Here is a 25,664-nt window from a genome sequence, read left to right as displayed (position 1 = left end):
GGTAGACTAATATGTGTGGCAGTAATATTCTTGGCAATGGATGACTGCGCTGGAAAACAAGCGCACCACAATTGCTTTAATGGTATAAGAGAAACACTAAATTTGTTTAATTCTAGTTTCAAACTGTTCAAAAAGTTTAGATTTTTCATGAAATGAACATTTTAGATTCCATCGAAATTAATCTAAGCATACTCTTTGTCAAACCAGAAAAAGTGTTTGCATAACGAAGAGTCCAATCAAAAGTTTTGGCACTTGTAATCTCTTTAGTTAATAACTTTTTGATTTTTCCCATAGAATGCAAGTTTCTAAATTCTTTTATGAATTTTAATTTTTTTCTCGGTTAAAACTTGTCACTTGTAAGTCCAATTAAATTATCTTTGATTTTTAAATACAAGGTCAAAAATTTGTTAAAATTTCTTTTTGTTTAATCTTATAAAATCCTTTTTATAAATTATTTCTTGTGAAGTTCTGAGTTGAATTTTCAGCAAACATTTCAGATTTAATTTCTTACATAGTTCAACATAAATTCAAATTTGTAAACTTATTTTAAAACTTAACGAAAGGTCGTTTAAGAGAGAACTTTTATAAGTTCTGAGTAGTCCAGATATTTCTGAATAATTTTAATTTGTCTAAAGATCGCAGAGGCAATCAAATCTATATTTTAATAAAAATTAGTTTTCTCCCTTAAGTTGTGTTAGTTTGATATAAATAAGGAAAATAAAAGGCTTTAATTCGTAATTTGAGTTTAATAATTACAGAAGCAAGTTTAATTATCTATGTTTGGATTATTTCTTGGGTCTATTCAAAAATTAAATTATTACGGTATGAAAAACAAGTTTGTGTTTTCAGTGAAAATAAAAAGCTCTTTAAAAATACATTAATGTTTGAAATATGTACTTGCAATGCATACTTACCTGCTATGTACAACAAAAATCGCTGTTGGGATATTTTCTTCAAAACTAAGCTTTCAAAACTCAAAGAATTTAGTTTTTTTCCCTTTCAAACTTTGATGCTTTATTTCAAATAAGAGTTAGTTTTCTCATCAATAAATGCTCTTTTCGCATTATTTTGTTTGCATAGTTTGTATAAAATTCAAGCACGTTATCTCTTTGCTACATAAAAATTTTCCTTTGGTTTAAATCAAATGAAATACATTTTTTCTGAAAGTGCCGTCTTTACACTTTAAGATGTAAACTATGCGGTTAATTAAACTTGATTTACGCCTTCTGATTAGTGTTTTCCAATTCTGAAGTTGTCATCTAGGATACTATTGTTTTTTTCATTAATTTACAAAAGTTGATGCTTTATTTCAAACGAGCTAATTTTCTAAGCAATTAATGAGTTTTCATATCGTTATTTCGGTTGTACATTATATTGGTTGGAAATTATTTGAATATTTAATTATATAATTCTTGTGATGACTCATTGCCTAATTAAAAATTCCCATTTTGATCATTTAAATAAAAGCAAATATTGTTTTCTGAAAAAAACTGTCTTCACAGTTTAAGATGGACAATTATGTGTTTATGCTTATTATTTTTTTATGTAACTTAATTTGCAGCTTCTTATAAATTTCTTCAAGATTGCTTTAGATTTGGAAATTAAGTCAAAAATGAAAGGAATTTCACTTTTATTTCATCAGATAAAACTGAGTTATCAGCAATCATGATAAGTTTTATTTGCAGATTTGTAATAAATCCTAATAATCACATTCCAATTCCTTTCTGGTGAACAAACAGGTTTTGATATTTTCTAGTAACTTTTATTTTTTTGAGATTCCTAGCGAATGCATTTCTTTTTGTGGCTTCATTTTTCACTTAAAAACAAACATTAAGGGTGGCCATTATAGAAGACCCTAACGATTCGACTTGATGCTTTAAATAATCTCTGGCTTCAGAGTTAAAATTCTTGAATATATGAAATTAACAAGTGAGCATTAAGTCATCTCTGTGGCAACACATGAATAAATAGTGGAAAACTTATGTCTGCATGTCTTGATGATAATTACAATCATAATGTATAAAAACCGTCATTTGAAGGACAATTTCAAGCACTGTAGATCATTGCATTGTTGATGCACCGCATTTTCCCCCTATAATGTACAATATATTCTATCATTAGCCTAGTTCAATTAAAGAGAGACTTATAAAATCTTAAAAACAAAACTTTCCTTTATTTGAAATACATAACAAAGCACCTAAAAAAAACTTAAAAAGGTAAATAATTAAAAGAATAATTTTAAAAAACATTCCTAGATTCAAACTACATAACTAAAAAGAAAACCGACTGCTTCAGTCAAAAAAATTTAAATTACTCTTATGAAGCATCGCTTTACTCAATTTTCTAATTTTCTGCAGCTTTATTTTGAAATTTCTTTTTTGCTGACTGTTCTTTTTTTAGTTCAAAATTGGTCATGGCATTAAAAATTCAGGTAAAGCAATGGAATATTTTTCAGTGAGTTAAAACTTAAATGAGCGCAATACAAAATTGTTTCAATGATTCAGACACTGTCCGGTACCATAATCTCTTAAAAATGCCTAAATCAAACTCTTTTTCATATATTGAGTTTAAAAATATGGAATTTCTACAGCTCAAAATAGGAAAAATAATTTCACCTCAATGCATGGGGAGAAAAGCATTCGCCAAATAGCATCTATCAGCCCAATCTAAAAACTTTTCAGTCAAAGTGTTTGGAGCCGTCTGTTGCTATGGAAACAAGAAAAACGTTTTTTGAAAGAGGTCCGGCTCTTGCTTACTTCCCTCACTGACTCTAGTCAAAACCTGCTTTACTTGAAATAGTTTAAACTCGTAACCATGGTCATAGACGGTGCTCTAGCTGTAGCGAGGGAAGTTCTTTAGTTAGACAGACAGTAGATATTCATATATGTACTAAAAAGCTTCGATTTTGTTTTAAGATACTTTCTTGCAGATATATTTATCGTACACTAACAAATGGGAGTTTGTTTAAAACATATAAATGCTTTGCCTCATTTTTAATGAATAATTATTATTTGAAGTTGTAAAGTGCATGTGGATCATCCATAGAAAGTTTTATAATAGAAAGTGGAGGAATGTAATCTGGCCAATTTCTGGGTTGGGCTGTAGTTTGTCGGAAAAATATGCCATTAGGTTTAGTACGAAATCTTCCTTGCCACTCTTTAGGTCCTGCTCTCCATTAGTCATGCGGCTGGTTGTTTAGTGAGTTTGAATTCTTAAATGGTCGTTTCATAAACGGTTTCATGTGGTGTGCTTTCGATAGTTGCCATTGCGGTTTTGAAAGCGAATCTAGCCATTTCGGCTGGTACATTGGAGATTGCCACTGTGGCTTGGACTGTGGGTTTTTCCAAGGCATTTTTCCAAAGCTGGAAGATGGTTCATTAATTGAACTTTACAAATCCAGATCTCCGCCTTGGTGGTTGTGGTTCGGTGCAACCTATACTGAAGTGGATGAATAATGCTGATAGTAATGTCCGTTCCAATTTTGATGCTGGCTGTAGACTGTGTTCAGAAAGCAGATCACAATACTGAGAATCATTCCCCCAAGTCTAAGCCAATGCATCTGCAAAAGAAATTTTATAAGGTTAATCGGATGCTAATAATTTGCAAAAAAAAAAATAAAGAATAACCAGCATTAGGTGCGTAATACATATTCGGTGATAAATTCTTCCCGAAAAATTAAGTCGGGATAGCCCATTTAGACGTTGATTGGCTACGAGAGAACCTCTTATCAAATTCTGTTTCATCTCTGTCTTATTTTATAACTGTCGCTGAACTGCCGACCCAATTTTTGGGTTTACGACTACTAATGTTCAACTCCGTAGCCTTGTAATTTTGAACCCAATCAAGAAGACAAGGACTGGATTAGGTATTGCGAGGAATTTGCCTTCATGGAAGACTTTTCGATGGAACTAACCCGCATTTGCGTTGCGCGTTACATGGAGTAAAAATCCACGAAAATCTCACACGTTTAGTCTGAAGACAAAGAGACCGTGATCCGTCTACCATTATGGTTATTTTACGTCAGCATTGTGGTTGGTACGAAAAGGGTGCGGAATTTCAACTATCAGCTGAAACAGAATTAGCCACAAAGTATTTATTTCGCAGTAAAGCGTCTTTTTAATGTAACTTTAACTCTGTGTATTTCTCCGACCCTAAATGTACTTAATTGGGTATAATATGAAAATAAAAACACAACTACTTCCACTTCTAAAATTTTACTAGTAATAACATTTACCTTTTATTAATTAATTACATTTACCTTAATTAATAAACTGAATTTTAAATATGTTTATTAAAGACATAAACTTAGATAAAGCAATAAAATCAATTATTTCAAAATGAACTAGACTAATACAATTCCAACCTGACTAGAAGCGACTTAAAACAACAAACTTCGTTTAATGTTTATTTGTAGCTAGAAGTCAGGCTCGCGGAAAATGTTAGTTTGTTGATAGAATCCAGGCTCGCAAAAAATGCCGTTTGCTGGTTGAATTCAGTAGGAATAATACGACTTGTGATGTAGGCTGTGGTATAACCAATTTAACTATGAAAAATATGTTGCACTCGTACGTAAAACTAATTTATTCAATTGTTATAAGGCAAGCAAAAAAACTTTTTAAAATAATTTCAGCAATCAAAATCTTTAATTTGCTCAAAATCATTTTGTTAGTTTCTGAACAAGAAACATTCAGTAATATGAATATTTTGAATTTTTATTCCTCAGAAATGCTTCTCAAATCTCTGATTTAATGTCAAAATGTAACAATTTCTTTACTTTGCATTTTAAATCAATTCAAAACATTTTTAAATGAACTTGCAAAAAATAATAAATACTAACAATATTTAAGGTTACTACTAAATATTTAAGGTTTTGGAAAAACAAGTTTGATAATTGGTTACAAAGATTGCCTTGGGAGGGAATAGACTATTCAGATACAAGGTGGGGATGCTCCTCTTATTTATACCTAATTGTCTATATTAATCTAATCTCAAAATTCATACCCCAAACTAAATAACTACAGAAATTAAAAAGAAAAAACATAAAACATTATTCAAATCTTATGCCATAGAATGAGAAATTATTTGAGCTAGGTGGAGCAAAAATGAATTTTACATACTAACATATTAACAGATATAGAATGTTTAAATAATTAAATAGCTAAGAACAACGACAATATTACGAATTTATCGGCAACAATAATGATCGAATACGGTAATATCGTGTGGATTATTGTCAAAGATATTCATCTTGCAACGATAACTCTTGAGTTAATAAGGCTACGGAGTTGAACATTGGTAGTCTTAAACCCATAAACGGCTGTTCAACGACGATTATAAAATACCGGGATAATAACTGACAACGATACTGTAGTTGATGCTGAGTGTAATTCACTTGGCAAATCTATTGTTATATTTTACTCATTATTAATAATGTTTAAAAAAATGATTAAATTTTTTTCTACATTTCTCGAAATTATGCGTAAAAAACTGGAAGACAATTATTTAGCTACATGAAATTTTAAAAAAAAATTGTTCAAAACAATTCAGTTTAAAAAGTTAATGCAAATTTTAAAAGTAACTACAAGCATACAGACTTAGTTTATGACTTGTTCGCTATGATGTAGCGCAAACGACAGTAGTACTAGCTGATCTAGAGAGTTTACAAATCATTGACGCAACACAGATCAGTGTATCTAAAATTAGCATTACAGTTAACATTAAAAAAATACTCTATGCAAAACCTCTCGACAGATAAGTTCAAAAAGACTATAGGCCATTTAAAAAAAATGCTCCTAAACCAGCAAAAGTGTCTAAAAATGCAGCGGTCATAAAAATTCAGAATTTACTAAAATAATACTGTAATATAAGCTGTATTAGTATAAAACGTAACTGCAATATAAACTTACCGTAATATAAACCGTATTACATATCTGTAATTAGTTAAAAATCAATATAACTGACTAATGAACATCTATTCAACTGCTGACAACTTCAGATTCATCATTATATATCAAAAATAAATGCCTTTTTCTGACGAATGGCCAAACGAAATTTTATGGGTTAATATTCAACAATGAGCTAACATTACGAGGCAATGAGCTTATGTTTAGAGGTAAAATTAAACTGTGGTTTTATGGTCTAAAATTGACTAAAACTAGTTTTTGTTTTCTTTTTACAAACGGATTGAGTGAAGAAAAATTTTTTAGGTCGACGATTTATTACAATGGTCAAAACGGGGTGTCGTGCGTCAATTTGTCGAAGTGCACAATTCATCGCGGACACAATCCTTCATGCGCACAATTTGTCGCGGCGATATTTTTATCGTAGGCAAATCCTCGAGGGCACAATTTTATGTGGCTTAAATTATATGTTATACCTCGAGGGCACAATTTTATGTGGCTGAAATTATACTTTTAATGATAGCAAAAACTCTGGCATTGCCTGCAAAACTAAATATCTAATTTGTAATCGGTCAAATAATACGAAAGCACTTAAGAGGGCGAATGGTTTGTGATTTGCTTATTGTTACTTACAATGGGGTGAAGAGTTATTTTATAACTGTGGTTGAACAGCCAACCCAATTTAGGTTTCACGACTAATAAGGCTCAACTCCTTAACCTTGTAAGTTTGAACCCAATCCAGAAGACGAGGGACCCCCTGGTTGAAGTATTGGGAGAGATGTGTCTTCGTGGAGGACTTTTTTATGGAACTAATCCGCATTTGCATTACATGGAGAGGAAAACCTCCCACGGTCAGGCTGTCGGCAAGTGGACTCTAACCTATGATCCGTCTACCACTGATGATGTTTTACGTCAGCACTTAAGCAAAATTCGTACCAATTCCGAAATTCATGCCATTCGAACCCAGTTTATCTCATTGGGAGGCGAATGTTCTACCCCCTGAGCCACTACGTCTTTAAATATGGAGTGAGGTGAAGAGTTATGAGCAATGCTTGCTTACGACCTTAAAATTTCCATAGTGATTAGAGGCTAGTTTTTAACTCCTAACATAATATTTCTTTGAAAATAGTTACATTGGTTGTAAAGTATTTTTTTAATTCGCATTTGTCTTTGCTAAGCATAAGATTTGTATGTGTTCTAACATATTAGTGGAGAGAAATATGAACCCACCTTCCTTGCTATATTTCAGATTATCCATATTTAATTTTTTTAAGCTTAATAATTATCTATAACATATATCAGCGTCGCGGTGTGTTGAAAGTTAAAATTGAATCGTTTATTTGTCGCAATTTAACCGCAATTTTTGATTGTCATAACTTTTTTCGAATGAACAAAACGCTGTATTATTGATTTCCTACAATAGGGTTAACGAGCTTCTAAAGTTTTGGTAGATCCCCGAAAAACATTTGTTGGGCTTCTTTCCGTGGGTTAACGTGTGGAGACAAAATTCAAACTTGTGGCAACCAACCCTTGAATGGCACAGCCTATATTTAAAAAATTCATAATATTTTTCAAACTTGTAATTTTGGTGAATGAAAATTTTGTAAATGAAAGTGTCAACATATTTGCAGTAAAATGTTTTAAAAAAATGGGATGAAATTTATAAATTATTATTTCAAAGTCTTTGGGGTTCAAATAATAAGTAGTAAGATAATCAAGGGAATGTCCTATCAGTGAAAAAACATGACATTTTAAAGTGTTTGATATTCTGATTATGACTTTTTAAAGACTTATAAGTCATACAAATGGGTGAAAATTAAGGCATACGATACTAATTTGAAAAGTTTTACTAAATATGATTTAATACATATGTGTATCGAAAAGTCGATTAAATAGAAAAAAAAAATTGGGTTTTATCTGAACCAGTTCTTCTTTCAGTTGGGGCTATTAAAGCTTGAGTTAACATTTGGAGACTACATATGACCTACTATGAGTTAATATTTGGAGATAAATTTAATATCGTGTTGTTTGGTCAAAAATAGAATTCAACGCTTTTCGTTGCTTTTTAGATGCTTGGACTTGAAAAACTTTCGAGTGCGTTGTGATAGTTATATTTTTGACGCTATTCTTTCGAATTTCATTAAAAAATTTAATTAGATTTCCTCTTTCGTTCCTTTCGATTTGTTCACGCTTTCGTCAATCAAATAATGTTTTTAACCAAGATGGATTATTAGCTTAAATTTTGGACGCAGAATTTCTTTTAAACATATTTCTCATATTTTTTTCATTAGCTTGTATTAATTTTGGTCAAACTAAGTAAAAAATATTATATTCAGAACTTTAATAATTTATGATTATGAAATAGGGATAGATAGGCAGAGAGGGGCATGTGTCTTGACTTATATGGACTCACTTTCATATACAGTCAAACCCCGCTATAGTGAACCTTCAAGGGACCGAAATTTCTGTCCACTATAACCGGGAGCTCACTATATCCGTTACGCAGGCAATTTCACTAATAGTTCCCAAACTCCTCCCTTTTATTACATTATATTCATATAAATGACTGTAAAATATTATGTGGTAGCAAAAAATGTGTTATTTTTCATCACTCTTCGTCTTACGTACAAATAAAAATTAGTAATCTTTAGCTGATGAGCAATCCTCAACATCAGATATGGAAACACTTCCCGACTCTCAGATCCTGAATTTCTGTTATTCCGCTTTTTAAACCTGTCTAACCTGCCATTCGAGCACATAAAAGTAGCTTCTATAGATGGTTTTAAAAATCGGTATATCTATTTATTTTGAAGTAGAAATTTCAAAATTATTACAAAGAAAATAGGGGGGAAATCAGTCGAAGACAGAAAAAAGTTCATTATATCCAACTTCCTCACTTTTTTGGTTCACTATATCCACTAATAATAACACTATACGTGTATAGCAAGGCACGGGACCGAGCATTTCGTTCACTATAAGCCGTGTTCACTATAGCGGGGTTTGACTGTAATAATGTTTCAAACTTGCAATTATTTCGAAAAGCAGTAACTCAGTACTGATATTTCGATAATACGTCGCTTTGAAACTAAACCGTAGTTACTCAAAAAATCGAAAAATGAGATAGTTGGGTCATTTTGTGTAAAAAAAAACACACTTTTAGAGAAACAACGTGTTATTTTCATAGTTTCAAAAAATTAATTTAGAGAGCAGAGAAATTGTTATCGCATTGGTGCGATTCGCCATCTTGAAAAGTTAGAAATCGCTCTCCTGAAAAACTCGCTTTTTTGAGTTACCATGGTTTAGTTTCAAAGCGACGAATTTACAAAATCATTGGAAGAATTTTTGAATATAAGAGAAAAAACATGTATACTACTTTTTTTAAAATTTTATATTTTAGTACAAATATGTAAGAACTGTCCGACAATTGGTTTTATTGGTACATAAATGGTTTTCAGTCTAATTTTGTGTTTTTATATTCAATTAGTAATTGAAAGAAATACTTATAATTCATATTTTTTAAAAATGGAATTATATATTTAATAAATATTTAAATTTAAAAACTCTGTACTACTTTGCAAAGGAATGTTGTGACTCTACTGCTGATTTTACCAGTTATAATTTTATTGCTACTAATTCAATGAAATTTTTCAAAATTGTTTTTTAAAAAATTTGCATATAACAGAGTTGTTACTTAAAATTTTTTTTATTTTCACTAAAAGAGTTTGCTGATAGTTCTTTGAAAGCAAAAAAAAGCCATTAGTTTAATTAAAATAAATCATTTCACATAAATCTTTTTTTAACAAAATAAATTGAATAAGCAATTAATAAAATTATCAAAAATTTCATTAATTTTATTAAATTAGTGACTGCTAATATACATTAAAAAATTGTTAATTTGGATGAATAACTTTGGATTTACATCTAACGTCACAAGAGCTTCGCACACACAAATTTCGCTAAAAATAGAAACTTTTTTTAACTGAGCATTTCAGTTGAGGAGAAAAATTTTTTTTATTACTCTAAAATAGTCATACACACATCATATAGCAAATTTGCAAATTCATGTAAATAAAATAGAGTTACTTCTTTGTAGAACATGTTCCACAGCAAAGGGGCTAAAAAATGCTTAGCATCATACAGAGTTACAAATACTCTAGCCAATTCATCCTAAAACATATAAATAACAAAAGTTTTAATTAAAAAAAAAAACCTTACAAATATTGCAAGCAAATTTTTGAACAAACTTTATCACAGGTTAATAGAATTTTAAATAAGTAGTCAGAAAATATGATACATCATGCAGAAAAATAAGTTTGAAATACACTCTAACTTATGTACCAACAAATGACTTAAAATACTTTTGATTATTTCATTAAAATAGACAAATATTTTTATATATTTGATTTCCTATGCATGGGAAGTGATAACATATTTTTATCTCATTGAAATAAAAATAATGAAAACATTAACCAAATCTTACGTTACATACTATCAGATAATTTAACATATTTTCATTTATACAAAATATACATGTTTTGTTATTGCTTTGAAATTTTATTCATGGAATATGATAACATATTTTTATCTCATCAGAATTAATATAATAAAATCATTAAACAAACCTCAAGTAATATATTAGCAGATAATTTAATTAGTTGTCAATTATTTATACAAAATATATATGTTTTGTCATAGCTTTGAATTTTCATGCAAAGGCAGTAACTTATTTCTTATCTTATTAAAACTAATATAAGAAACCATTAAACAAACTTCATAAGTTACATACTAACAGATAATTCAATGTATTCTTAATTATTTATATAAAATATATATGTTTTGTTAAAGCTTTTTTTTTTCAAGCATGGGGAGTGATAATTTATTAATCTTGTCAGTACTAAAATAATAAAGCCAATATACAAACTTTAACATATGTAACATCAGATCAATGTATTATCAATTATTTACACAAATATACATGTTTGGTAATATCCTTGAGTTAGTATGCAAGAAAAGTGCTAACTTACTTTTATCTTTCAGAATTAAAATAATGAAAAACTGTAACAGGGTAACAGGTTCAAGCAATCAAAAATATTTTTAAACACTTAAGTATCATAATTAAGCAGGGTTGGAAAGTTTTTGACAATTAAAGATTTTATCTTGTTCTAACCATCATTTCAAAAAAAAAAAAAAAAATTATAATAATAATAATAAAAATCGAAGCAAAAATCAACATAGTAATGGAAAAATCTCATTTTGAAAAAGGGAAAATTAAGCACTTTTTAAAAACACAAAATGAAAAAAGCACCAAGGGCTTTTAAAAAATGAAAATCTAAAATAGCACTTTTAAATTTTAGCACTTTTAAACTTTTAAGCACTTTTTAAAAACACTATGCACTCTGTATAAAAAAAAACTAAATAATTTAGTGTTTTCAAATTATCCTTTAAAGTTTGACAGTTAACAATAGAAGTCAATTAATTACTAAAATAAATGCTTGAAACTATAAGTTTAGCAATGAAACAAATTTGAGTTGCTCACCATTTGAGGATTCATGACAACACTAGCTAAAGCCATTGCAATAGGCATTTCTCCCTTATCACCAATCATTGTAACAAGCTAAATTAACTGTTCATATCTATCTGCTAACACAGTTTCTGCAAGCATGTCAAATTCAGTTCCTTGCTGTAAAATTTTGGTCAGAACTTCCATGAAGATCCATTCTTTGAAGATCCTTATGGTACCCTAAGCCTAAAAATATAAATCAATTTAATAAAATTGAAAGTAAAACAATTATTTTTGATAAAACATTAATGAGCATTAGGTTCATTATCATAAAGAATTACTTAATTTTTAGATCAACATTGGGATTAATAACTTGTCTAAAACTATCCCTCTGGTCCACCATGAAAATTTATTGCCATACAAAGTATAATGTTTTGCAAAGCATTTGTGTAAAGATTTTCTTAGAACAAGATGGCATCATTTAAAAAAAAGAATAGAATTGGAAATGTTCAAAATTCAACAGGTTACATAGCGGAGAACATTATATGATATGCTTGAAATTCCTCAAAATTCAACTAAATATATAATTCAAAGTTAGGGATTACACACAGTTAAGGAGACATTAAGTAGCAATAATAAAGAGGTAAAAAGGAATCTGAACTCCTTTCCAAGTTGCTGATTTGGGAAGGTATCTAGTAAGTTTCTAAGCAATAGACTTTTATTTGGTTACACCTGTTTGAAAAATTAAGACAATTACTTATGCCATATAATGTTGTACATGATTGATGTTTTACATCAACATATTTTATTTCACTTCAGTTTAACTTAAGAGTCAAATTTTTGTGTTAAACAGATTTCATTTATTTCCTAATTTGATAAACTAAAAGATCTGTAAAAAAAATCTAAACCATTCTAAAATACAGAGTACACTTTAATAATTTATAACTCTAATTTGTATTTTAATTTGCAGTTTTAAAGAATTTATTGTTCAATTTTTAACAGGATACCACCTTAAGAAAGGATAACTGAGATGTGAGCTTCTGGAAGTGAAAGAAAGAACAGGCTGTGGCAAATAAACTACCTACTATCTTTTTTTCTTTCCTTCCTTCCTCACTGGCTCGACAGCCCAGGATGGGCCTTGGCCTTCTCCAGTAGTTTTTTCCAAGCTGTCCTTCTTTTGGCAATGGACTTCCAATTCTTTATTTTTAATATAGATAAATCTTTCTCCAGGGTATCTAGCCATCTGAGATTTGGCCTGCCCCTTCTACGTGTTCCTGTCGGCCGGGCATCAAAAATCTTTTTCACAATACGGTCTTCTTCCATTCTTACTAAGTGGCCTGCCCATTTTATCTTTTGGACCTTAATGAATCTTATGATGTCTGGTTCATTATATGATCGATAAAGTTCTAAATTTGATCTTCTTAACCACTGACCGTTTTTATTAATTCCTCCAAAAATGCACCGTAATATCTTTCTCTCAAATATGCTCAGCATTTCTTCATCTGCACGAGTCAATGTCCATGTTTCACAAGCATATGTTAAAACTGACCTAATGAGGCCTTTAAATAATAACAGCTTTGTTTTTCTCTTGATTACATTTGATCTTAAAAACTTTCTTAATCCATAAAGGCACCTATTTGCTGCTGTGATTCTCTTTCGTATTTCTGCAGTTACATCGTTCCTGTTATTTATTTCAGAGCCTAAATACGTGAAGCTGTCCACTACCTCGAATGAATGTCCCCCAATTTTTAGATGGGTACTCCTGTGGGCTGTTTTAGTACAAGGCATATATTTAGTTTTATTTTCATTTATTTTTAGACCCATCTTCAGGGCCTCTTTCTCTAAAGAAATAAAGGCCTCTTCAAGTGCTCTTGGTGTTCGAGCAATAATTCCTATATCGTCAGCAAAAGCCAACAATTGTATTGACTTATTAAATATAGTTCCTCTGTTATTGATTTTTGAATCTCTTATTACCTTTTCTAATGCTAGATTAAAGAGGAGACAGGCTAAAGAATCTCCCTGTCGCACACCATTTTTTATTTCTAATGGCTCTGATAAACAATTCTGTACTTTTACCATGATTTTAGTTTCACTTAGTGTTAGGTTAATCAATCTTTTTTTCTTTACTTTCCCCTATTTTGATGAAAAAGAAGTTGACCTGGTGTATGTACAAAAATAGAGCAAGTTTTTAAATGAGAGCACAAAGAGTATATTTAAATCAAAATTCAACCATGAGCTTAAAAAGATGCTATACCGCGAGGCTCCATGAAAGATTTGAATGCTCTAGCCAGTTAGAAAGTGATTGAAATTTTAATTCAAGATTTGCCCCTCACACACGAGAGTGGGCAAATACGAACACGGGAATTACTTTGAGTTAAAAAAATGGCTTGACTTTAAAAACAGGCATTTTGACCATTAAAATAAATAAATAAATTGAAGATTAACAAACACATACATATGAACACAACATGAAATATTATATTCAATACTTTGATTAATACACAATTGCACAAAGTGAAGAACCAGTCTCTATCTTATGTAACGGCTTGAAGCCCACTCCACTTCAGATCTACGAATACCAGATTATCTGGGAAGTAAAGGCGGTCAGTGCACAATATTGACCACATTAGCTTTACCCGAATTGAGCAATCTGGTCGTTGCAAGAGAGCTTTACTTTCTCCGATTAATTATGATTCTTCCATTTTTACTTCCTTATATTAATTTGAAGCAACATTTTTTGAATAAACTTTACAAAATATACTAAATCATACAAATATGGGCTAAATTTTAAGAGCTAAGAAAGACAAACATACTAATAGAATGCACGAGTCCACTATCAACATTAGCACTTATAAGATTTGACATAGCTTGAATAGTGCATGTTCAGAGCTCATTAAGTCTGGATACATTAACTCTATGTTTAACTTCTTTATCTTCTGTTGAATCACCACACTCATTTAGTAAATTCATAAATAAGGAGAAATATTTGAAAGAAAATAGATATTAAATATGGAGATTTTTCAGAATTTTTTTATTACACCCATATTTACTACTTTAAAAATATAAAATTGAGTAGAGAGAAATTGTTAAAAAAAAAACATACAAGAAGCAACAAGGTTCAGGTAAACAAAATGACTATGAAAAGTATTGTAAATAGATAAGGTAAAAGTATATAAAAATAACTTAAAATTTTTACAATACATTATTAAAGTGTGTACACACTTTGCAAAAGAAAAATTTATATAGTTATTTCAACATTTTAGCAGAACTAGGGAAATAATCACTGTCAATCAATTTAAGTAATCATGAACAAATTTTGAAATTACAGTAGACGGCGCTTAATGTGATCACGGTTAATGTTATCAATCGTTTAATGTTATCAAAATCGCTTAGTCCCGTCCGCTTATATCAAAATACATTGAAAAATCATCGTTTATTGTAATCAAATGTTCGTTTATTGTTATCAGTTTATAGGTAAATTTTATTTTCCTGAAATCAATAAAAACAAGATGGAAAACTTTTTTTGTGTTTTGTGAAGTGTTTCCTGAAACTTACCAAAAGTCCAAACGGGGCTGGTATATTATCTTTTAAACATGTGTTATTATGAGGGGGGGAGTATTTTGCCATTTTCGGTCAAGCATTGCAAAATTCCGCCGCACTGTACGATTTCAAATTCCCGGAAATCCTAAATAAAGAGAAAAGAAGTCCTGCCAGTAACGAGTCAATGTTTGTCACGAGCACCTTTTCAGAAGAACTAAACAATGTGACAGATGATATGTTCCAGCCGCTATGGGAAGGGGGTAAGGGGTGACCTTCAAAAGAGAACATTGTTTCGGGTATGCCACTTGATCTTGGCAGGTCCCTTACTGAATCGCTATTGGTCAAACAATAAAATGGGGAGGGGGATAGTGAAACTGCAACATCTAAGTGTTTAAAAGACGAAAAAAAATCATTTTTTAGCTTAATTTTTTTTTCGTTTATTGTAATCAATCGGTTATTGTTATCAAATCAGGTTCGTCCCGATGTGATCACATTAAGCGGCGTCTACTGTAGTTCTAAAAGCACAATTCATTTAAAAAACAAAGGTTACTTTGGATTTAACTGCATTTCATAAATTTTTTTCTAACAGCAGGAACCAAACTCTTGCTTTTAGACACGGCTAATGCCGAAACTGTTGCTTGTTTAACGTTACTAGACGGCCATCTATGAACCTAAGTTACAGAGGAGAGCAACATTACCCACTCCACATCACACTGCCACAGATTCATAGGTTGGGTCATATTCAGACAACACACACAGAGAGAAACATCCATGCCCTGAGCATTCACTCAAACCCACAACAATTGGCTTTGCAGTCAGGTGCAGTTTTTTCAACCACCCTGACAGTTCAACTACCAGGCTGGCCAATACATTAATAAAAAAGGTACCAAGAAAAGGAAACTGGGCTTTTAGGTACCTCACATTTAAATTAATTCATTTACTGAGAATTTTTGGTATTTTACTAAAATTCCCTATTCTGTGGTTACTCTGAAAGATAAATAGGTAAAAAGTGAATACGACTTACTTCAAGAATAGATTTAGCTTCCATCAAATCACCTCGATCACTCTCCTCTGGCTGTAGTGGTGAAGTGGCTTAATGCACGCTTGGTCAAGATCCCTCGTTAAAGTTGTGACATCTCCAGAATTAGGGGGAGCCAGTTGATAACTGTTGCCCATCACCCAATCAGTAAGGTATTCCACGAGTTTATTGCGAAACTTCATTTCTTGACCAAATCATCTAGCCTAACCATCATGGCTTCAACCAGCTGGCAAAGCTTTGTCTTAATTTGAATAGCATGTACAGTGGTACCCAAGTGGCGGACGTACCTAAAATAAATTAAGACATGAGAAAAGTAATTAAGAAAATTACGAAGATATAACGCACATCTCGATGTATAAATCGACCCTTTATTTTTTATTACAAAATAGCAAATTTCTGGTATATAAAATATCAAATTTTTTAAAATAAATAAAAACAAAAAATTAGACCTACAAAATTCTTTTAAAGTTTAATTCACATTGTTATTTCGGGAAATGACATATTTGCCAACAAATAAAGATGCATATCATTATTGAATTCGACACAGAAGATGTTCTCGAATTTTTAAATTTGTAACTTTATGGTATGTTTAAAAAGTTTTCCTTGTGAAATAATCTCGAATATTTTGAAATACCCTTGTACAACTTATGAAAACTAAATTATCTAAATTTTTTTAAATATAATTTAGTGTTCTAAAAAAACCTTAAGATATAACGAAATATGATGAAAAAAAAACATACATTTAATTCTATATATTAAGAAATAGTTTTTGAAACTGGTAAATGGATAGAGTTATTCATATCTATCTTTGCTTATAAGGCACTGATATTTCCTGATCAACAAATGTCTGACTTCATTACGGGTGTATAAGTCAATCCACTGATTTATTTAAATTTAAAATTCTAACAAAACATCTATAATTCATATTTCAAACTTTATTTTATGAAAATTAAATAATATAGAAGCAATTTGCGTATTTAAGTGTAACAAAGATTCGTAATTCTTAGATGCAGATGGGACACTGGTGTCCCTTTTATATTTCTTTCTCCTGATGCAAGTCTAATTGCAAGCAAAAAAATATTTTTGTATTTTGTAATTTAAAAAAAAAAAAAAAACAGTATAATAGTTTTACGAAAAAATCTGTAAAAACAATCTGTCAGATTATCAGAATTATATTTGTAATAAAATATAAAATCCAAAAAATAAGTAGTCGGGAAAAAAAATTTTTTTTTCATTTATATTTAAAAATTTATCAATATTTGCCTTTGAATATTAAAGAAATTTCAATAATGATTAACTGTTTCGATTAGATCTAAATAACTGCAAAAAAGTGCAAATGCGACAATTTTTGTTTTGAAGATTTTACCTTTAACGCAGAAAAAGATGAAGATGTTCTATGTTGTATTTTCTAATCATCAATTATTAAAATGCTAAATATAATAATTACAGAATATATAATAATTACAAATTAATACAAAATAAAGAAAAAAAGTGCAAAAAATATGTTTCATAAAAATTCTGGATCAAAGGGTTAAGGCAATTAATAAGAAGCACCATGAAACTTGCTCTAAAAGTGAAAATTCCATTTTTCAAAAATATATTGATTTGATTAGTAATCCCTGCAAAAATTAAAAAAAAGCAGTTACCTTACAATAGCTAACATCATGCCTCCTATGTTACTAACTCCCAAATGTTCTGCAGTATGATCAACTTTATTTTTACTACCTTATTTCAACTTTATTTTACACTTTTTAAGATGAAGATATGTTCAATAAATTGAGTATTAGGTTCTGTGACAATTACCTACAATAAATATAGGTAAAACACAGTGAATATAATAATACAAAAAACTATTATTAACTAAAAGTAAATACTAAAATATAAGTTTGGTTACTAACACAATAGTTTTCTTAAAAAAGTCGTGCATACTAAATAAATCTAAAGAATTTTAACTTAGCAAAATACATCTTAATTATAATAAAATTATTAAAATATAATAAAGGGAAATTATTTTCCAACTTAAAATAAATATATAATATAAGAAAAGAATATTGCTGCCAATATCAAACAAATCTTTTGACAAGAATTAATCTTTATGTATATTGGGGAAATCATTTAATATTTGCACTAAGCATAAAAAAAAAAAAAAAAAGTTTTATAATTTATTAAAAAACCCAATTTATAAGCAGTTTTAGACGTAAAATTTTAAATAACAGGAGGAAATTTTCATAGCATAAGCAGAAAAGTTTTTTTTTTTTTAAAATATTTGTTCATATTTAATAAGTTTGTCCTCCTTTGTAAGGGTTATTTACTGGGTAACTAGCATTTAATGAGCATCACTCTCCGATGTTAAGCACTTTTGCTCTTACTAGAATACTACTTTGTGCTTCAGTAGCTGCAGGGAAATTTATTATGAAATGGATGAGCTGTACTTTGATTGTTTACGAGGCCTTTATTAAAAGTAAAGATACAATTATGCTTTCTCACTTGATAAAAGTTTAATTGATTAAAAGTACATTACAAATAACTTATTAGTACATGCCTTATTTTACGACATAGTTGCCACCATTCTCAAAGCATTTGTTAAGTCTGGGTACAATTTTCTGTATTCCACAATCATAGAACTTTGCTGCCTGCTGTTGGAACCAATAACTTTTGCTGCATGTTGTTGGAACCATGAATTCAACTTAAGTTATAATTTCATTATCGCTGTGAAAATTTTGCCCTGAAAAATATGTTTTTCCAGTAAAGAAATAATTGCTGGGCTGGAAAGCTGGATACAAGATGGATGTATGATGGATGACCTGAAATTTTCCATTTGAAACTCTTGCACAGTGTGAGAATGAGTGTTGTCATACAACAATGTCATCAAGCCCCTGCGCTTGTTTTGAATAGTATGCCTTTTGCTTACATGAACTATTACCTATATATTAACTATAAACTTATTACCATACGTAACCTTTTGAATGACGAAAACTTATTATGGAATACACTTTACACCTGGCGGTATTCTAAACTGATGCAGATATTATAAAAACGTGCTGCTGAAACAAAGCTTAACATAAAAATAATGAATAACCTCAAGGAAAAAGTTAAACCTTCAAGGTTATAGTTCGCATTGTCCATGGACTCACAGAGTCTTTCGGTGTTAACGGTGAAGTATATGTACTTCCTGAAAACACCCCACAATTAACGATTTTAGCTTTATGTTACTTTTTTGAGGCTTCTTAAATATATACACTTTTTATAAGTCCTCAGCATTTACTTAACTAAGGTTATCAAGTTTCAAAATTTTCTACAATGAATCTGACATTATCAGATATAATTGACTTTTAAAGACTGATTTTATTTATTAATTATATAGAGAAATAAAAGTAAACAACTTACTTGACCCTGCAAATCAAAAAACTTTTCGACAATAGCTTTTATTTGATCAAAAAGAATCGGATATAATGTGGGACTCATTTCATGAGCAACAAGTTCCTTAACATGTTTTTGAATTTGAGTACCAAATTTTTCATTGTGGCACACTAACAAATGTAACAACTGTCCATCAAACCTGTAAATTAAAATTTCATCACATAGAACAAGTTCATTATTTGTATTTTTAATTTTACAATTATTATAATATTTGTTTTTCAATTCAATAAATGCATTTTAATAACACGAAACAAGTTCTTAGTTGATTTAATTATTCTCATTTTATTTTCACAAAAGAAATTCTTAGTTGAGTACTAAAAAATACAAAATTTGATCAACAGATTTGTAAATTTAATTTCACACTTGAACTAATGTATAGAGTGATTTATAAAAGATGGACAAAACGTGGAAGGAAGTTTGGGCACATCATAAGAATTTTCCAGCAACTCATGACCAGAAATGTCACCCTATATTGAGGGGTCCATTTATGATAGGGTATGCTGTAGGGTATGTCACCTCCCCAATAAGAATTGATTGTTTTTGTACACATAAAATACTCTTTTATTCATCTAAATTATCTTAATTTTATATAATTCTTTCATTTTCTATAAAAATATACCAAAAATAGCTGTTTTATCATAATTTAATGATCAAAACCAACTAGGCAACCTCGGCCAGATAGTTACCGAATCATTAACTTATTGATGATTTATCTTGCAAGCATTTAATGGTTTGGTGACCAAAACATATTTGGTGAGCTTGACAAGATAGTCACCAAATCATTAAATTATGACAAAATATCATTTCAGGACCTATTTGGATCTATTTTTTAATAATAATAACTAAAAAAAGGCAAAAAATTAATCTAAAATTAAGATAATTTAGGTGAACAAAAGTCCTATTTTGAATGCACATTAACAGCCAGTTTGTGAAGTGGAGGTAAATCAAAGGCATAGGATGTTATTTCTTATTTCTGGTTATAGGTAGCAATGCAATTTTTATAATGTGTCTTAACTTCCCCCCATTTTTCATGAATTTCCACGTAGATTTAGAATTTATATTATTGCTGATTTTTCAGACATTAGAAAATAGTTTTATTGAAGAAACATATTTAAAATGAATGCATTTTAAAAGTTTATATTTAAAATAAGCTTATTACTACATACTAAAAAACCCTAAATTTGCAAAAAAAGGAACAATAAATGAAAAAAAGCTTTATAATAACAGTAATTAAAATTATAGGTATAACCAAAACTGCTATACCCTGCATCTTCATATTTATAGATTTTAAATTTAAAAAACAGAGTAAAGAAAGAGTTGAAACAATAAAATAGCTGAAAAAAATGCAAAAGCAAATTTTTTTTTTTCTATAGAATTATATTCTAAAGAAACTTTTCTTGCTTATCTGAAAGGAAAGAAATACTCCTGATTTTTCTGTTCTCATTTCAGAGTGAAAAAATTTTTTTAAATCACAGAAGAGTTTAATAGATAATTCCCTCAAGAAATGATGTTTTTTCTTTCATTTTTTTTGAAAAAACACCATAATTTTTAAAGAATATGATAAAATAATTTTATATTCTAATAAAATATGCCTGAGTGGTGATTTTGTTAGGAGTTCAGATATTTGGAACAGGATGAAATTAGGGGGGGGGGATTCCATTTTAAAAATGAGATTTTTTGGAAGTGGTGCAAGTGGCAAAACATGGTTTTGGAACAAGAAAAAAGAAATTTTGGAGCAGCAAAACAAAGATTTGGAGTATACTTAATAAAAAAGAATTAAAACAAGAATTCTTTGTTCATTAATAACATATCTTATTTAATGAGTATATTTCAAAAAGTAATTCTTTTTCATTATCAAAATATGAGAAAATTTGTATAGTATAAAAATAATTAAAGGTATGCTTAATGGCAATCTCTGTGCATGTTTTTTTTTCAATAAAAGAAAACTAACAAAAAATGATTAATTGATAAACAAGTAGAAAGCTTTTATCAATAATTTTAACTAAAAATTATAAGAAAATAAACTTTAAAAAATACATTTTTAAAAAATAAAAATATTTAAATTACTTAAAAAAATAATATCCCCCTCCTACCTGCCCCAAAAAGATACTTATATTATAGAAATTTGACCAGTTGAGAATAATCCAAACAAAGTAATTGTTTGTAAAAGTAATCCGAATTTAACCTATAAACACATAATTTTACCAATGTAATTATTATTTAGACAATGAATTAATTCTTTTTTCAAAATAGAATCTAAATGAAAAGACATAGTTTCTAAAGAAGGGTGTCTTATTTTTCTAAAAAGAACAAAGAGGGTACATTTATTGGGATCAAAGGGAGGGTAGTGCGGGTCGCCACTGAAGAAACAGTTAATATGCAATTTTTTTTTCCCCGAAGTTTAAATATAATCACTGTGTTAACTTCATTTCACTTTTTTATCGTTTTATGTTCAGTTTTATACATTATATTTTTATCCCTCATAGGAAAATATTCTGTGAATAAATAATCAAGCATACGGGTTCACGTGAAAGTAATTTACAAATTATGTGTCTCATTATGGTGATTTGTAAATAACTCATCAGAGTCTGCATTGAGATGCTTCCTGAATCCTGCTAAGTTAAGTATTACATGCTATTACGTTTTTTTCCGAATCATGCATCACGATTCTAATTCAAGTGATTTACAAATCACACACTGAGATTTGTGCTAGAAGGATTTAAAATTTGCCTATCGAAAATAGCATTAAAGGGATTTCAAAATTACTGTTTGCAATTTTCATTGAAGTAATTTATGATTCTCCTTTTGTATTTAATGATTACTAGATTATGCATTATTTTTTACATAACAATCATTACTAAATAACTGTGTTGTGTTTTGCATTAAAGTGATCAAAGAATCATGTGACAGAGTTTGCATTTTGGTGATTTATTAATCACTCATTGCTATTTATGACTTGTTACTTTGTGCCATTTTTCAAACTTTATCATTTGCTATTCATATGTGCTTTGATTTATGGAACATAAGTTCCTTTTTATACGTTGCTACATGCGATTGACAGCCGAAGAGGTTAAAATCAGAGCTTGTTTTGTAGGCATCCGACGAGTTCTCTCAACCATTCGCATAGTAGCTGCACCAGCTATTCGAGACATTTTGATAGATAATGGATATTAAATAATCACATTCACCAGAAAATTTCAATTTTAGGAAAAAATCAGTTCTTCAAGAGAGAACATTTTTACAACGGTCGACGAAACTACGAATTTAGCATAATTGATTATTAGTGCTTACTTCTGCCCGTTATAGGGCCTTGCTTTTGCAAAGCATTCGAAAGAGCTGGAAAATAGATCCCTGAGAAAAAGAAATAAAAAGCTGTTGGCAACACCACACCTTCTGCTCTAGCAAAGTAAGCTGTAAGCTCATTGTACACATAAACATAAAAATTTATTAACAAAGTAAGCTGTAAGCTTATGATATACTGTAAGCTATTAAATATCAGAGAGATTAAATGTCTTTAGATGCTTATATGAAATAATAATATTTCTTCATTATTTTTGCTTTCTTTTTAATTATTTTAAGTACGTTTGTTAAATTTTAGAACAAGAAAAAAAATTGTCATTATTTATGTAAATTTTTGGCTTATATTTTTAAGGATTTATTAAGGGGTCTATTAAATATCAGGGAGAATAAATGTCATACGGGTTTAAAGTCTAAACTCTGCTCTTGATGGTGTATAGTGGCTAGGATGCAACTGTCCTGAGCATCCAGCCAAAACGAGCATTCAACATATCAATGGAACACAGTAAAGCTTTATATCAATTAGCAATTAGTTTTAGATAATTACAATTGTAGAATAATTATCTTATTATAGAATTAAATGTTTTAAAAGACAAATATCTGTTAATGTTTAACATTTAATCAACGAAAAAACAGAACCAATATTGTGGTGGGGGATTTGTCCTTCCAAACAAGCCTGGTCTCGGGTCACTCCGAGCAGTAGGAGAGGTAGGACGTGTCTTCACGCAAAGTCTTTTTTTCGATCGTGTCACGGCGTGATGGAGTGTTCCCTGGAACAGTGGTACGCGGTAAAGTTTTGTGTGCGACTTGGGAAGAATGCGACGAAAACTCATTACATGCTTCAAGACAACTTTAAGGAGGAATACATTTCAAGATCTCAGTGTGGAAGGAGGTTCGGGAGAAGGTCGCCGACGAGCCTTGTCCTGGACGCCCAATAACAGCTCGACCTAATGAAAACGTCCAGCATGTGCGTGAAGTTTTGAAGTCAGATAATCGGTTAAGCATTCAGGCAATCGCTAACACCCTGAACTAGTCAAAATGTGTGGTACATGTGATTGCAAATGCGAAAGGTCTGTGAGAAGCTTGTGCCAAAGGTGTTGACGGAGGAGCAAATAGAAGTTCGAGTTTTGTACAGTGAAGAATTGCTGGAATTGAGCTGGTGCCTCAGCCTCCCTATAGCCCTGACTAGGCGCAGTGTGACTTTTTTTTGTTGCTCCCCCGACTGAATTGAAAGCTCTGGGAGTCGGTGGAGAACATCCAAGCTCATGTTACAAGGTTCCTGAGAGGCATTCCTGTCAATGAGTTTCAGGGTGCCTTCCAGACGTGGCAGAATCGTCTCCGCGAGTGTATTGATGCACAAGGGAACTATTTTGAAGAATTTTAACCATTTGTACCCATAGGATCAATAAATCTATTTTTCCCAAAAAATGCGCATTACTTTCAGAATGCACCCTGAATGCTTCAATTTACGGAACATACGTTGCATTTCAATTTGCAAATCATATGTTGTACATAATTTACCTGATCTGTAAGACTTGCTTTATGTTTCATGTCATTTTATTTACAGGCAACATATCACAATTTATGTATGCATGCTTTAAAAAACCAGGCATAGTGAATTATTATACTGTAAAAATTTAAGCAATCACGTTTTGAAATTTATGATCTATTTTAAGGAAACTATAGTTTTGTAAATCTTAAGTTTGTTATCTGTCAAAACTACAAGGAATTTTATTATGTCCAAAATACTTTACTGATATTCTAAGGTATTGTGTTTTTAAAATTAAAACAGACATGCTAAATATTAGTTTTCAAATTCTAATATGCTTCATAAATTTTTAATGAAAAGTCCTACTGGTTGATTCTTTAAAAGTTTGTGTGTATGCTGATGTCAATTAGAGATTTTTTGCTAATCTTCAAACTTAATTAAACCACATTGCATGTGAACAACAGATATTAAAAAATTGCTAAAACATTTAAACAATGTAGAATTGATACAATTAATATATGCTTCAATGTTATAAAATCTTGTTGACATGTATTTTAGCATACTGTTACTGAGTAGGTCCTTCAAAGTCATTGAAAAATCCTAACAGGATTATAATTTTTTTTATTTATTTTGAAAATTGAATGGGAGTGAATTTGTTTGTGGTAAATTTTGAAATTGAGTAAATTTTGAAAATTGAGATTTTCAATGAATTCTGTATTGAAACATTCATTGTTTAAGCGAAAGAATTAAGCTAGTGTTTTTCATAACCTCATTTCTACTGAACATTTGCATAAAAATAAGTGATAAAAAATGTATTTTCTTATATATTTAATTTATTATTTTTATTGATTCTTTTTAAAAATGCACATTTTTATAATATTTTAGATATTTTTAAAAATTTGATCTATAGGTTTTGCTTCTTTAATCAATTTGAATCATGCATGTGTATTTGGTGTTTTGTAACATTTAAGAAATTGGTTTTTTGGCATTTGTGTCAGTCATGTTCTCTTTGTTTTATTTCATGTCTCATTTTTAATTAAATATTTTTTGACTTTCAGGTCTCTAATCCAAGTACTGCTAATGATAAAAAAATCTCACTGGCCACATTGATGTCTTCTTTGTTGAATTTGGATATAATATAAAGGTTGGATGCTATGCGATTCATCCTTTACTATTAGAGGTAAGCTGAAGGATAAATTGAATTAATAATAAATGTTTACTTTTGCTGAATGTCACTTTTTTCATTAATGTGTTAGTTTATCGTAATTAGTATTTTTTCAATTTTTGTAAAACATATTAAATATTAACAATTACTGCAAAATGCATCAAATTGAATTGATTCATTCAGTTAGTTGGAACTTATTGCTTTAACTTTAATTCACTTATAATTGAGACTGATTTTTCACATTCATAAATCTCTTTTAGCTTCATAATTTCTTAAATTCATAATTAATTGTTCAATTTGGACATGATGGATAA

The 25,664-nt window shown here is 29.8% G+C and overlaps 1 protein-coding gene and 1 long non-coding RNA gene across 26 annotated transcripts in view; one reads left to right on the top strand and one right to left on the bottom strand.

The window, feature by feature from the left end:
* Positions 1–2,153: 2,153 nt before the first annotated feature.
* LOC147816854 (neurofibromin-like) lies at positions 2,154–22,719 on the bottom strand. 18 transcript variants are annotated; one of them, XM_087161070.1, is made up of 7 exons: positions 22,588–22,708; positions 19,367–19,538; positions 17,626–17,782; positions 15,965–16,266; positions 11,437–11,646; positions 9,939–10,067; positions 2,154–3,559 (listed from the first exon to the last, which is right to left on the bottom strand). In XM_087161070.1, the coding sequence occupies exons 5-7, from the start codon at positions 11,503–11,505 to the stop codon at positions 3,434–3,436; spliced, it is 324 nt and encodes a 107-aa protein (XP_087017196.1). In that variant the 5' UTR covers positions 11,506–11,646; positions 15,965–16,266; positions 17,626–17,782; positions 19,367–19,538; positions 22,588–22,708; the 3' UTR covers positions 2,154–3,433. The 18 variants fall into 18 exon arrangements, 17 of the variants coding, with proteins under 17 accessions (XP_087017196.1, XP_087017385.1, XP_087017222.1 ...); XM_087161259.1 differs by having other exon boundaries at positions 9,984–10,067; XM_087161096.1 differs by having other exon boundaries at positions 22,582–22,699.
* A 137-nt stretch (positions 22,720–22,856) lies between these two features.
* Positions 22,857–25,664, top strand: part of LOC147816853 (uncharacterized) — a 38,282-nt gene continuing 35,474 nt past the window's right edge. The window contains exons 1-2 of one of the 8 annotated variants that reach the window (XR_015429258.1): positions 22,857–23,201; positions 25,244–25,365. This is a non-coding gene — a long non-coding RNA (uncharacterized LOC147816853). Of the gene's footprint in view, positions 25,366–25,664 lie in introns of all 8 variants that reach the window. The other 7 variants (XR_015429260.1, XR_015429264.1, XR_015429261.1 and 4 more) reach the window with 7 other exon arrangements.

This window comes from Parasteatoda tepidariorum, chromosome 1 (assembly GCF_982258835.1).
Source record: "Parasteatoda tepidariorum strain Cologne lab strain chromosome 1, Ptep-v5.0, whole genome shotgun sequence".
Taxonomy (NCBI): domain Eukaryota; kingdom Metazoa; phylum Arthropoda; class Arachnida; order Araneae; family Theridiidae; genus Parasteatoda; species Parasteatoda tepidariorum.
This window is presented reverse-complemented; position numbering and strand designations above follow the sequence as displayed.

Bases quoted from the DNA above. Each gene is read 5' to 3' on its own strand.
- LOC147816854 (XM_087161070.1), bottom strand. From the start codon at position 11,505: ATGATTGGTGATAAGGGAGAAATGCCTATTGCAATGGCTTTAGCTAGT. The intron at 10,068-11,436 runs GTGAGCAACTCA...TATATGTTTTAG, and splicing joins TTGTCATGAATCCTCAAATG to GATGAATTGGCTAGAGTATT. The intron at 3,560-9,938 runs GTGTGTATGACT...TTTCTTTTGCAG, and splicing joins TTGCAAATTTGCTATATGAT to ATGCATTGGCTTAGACTTGG.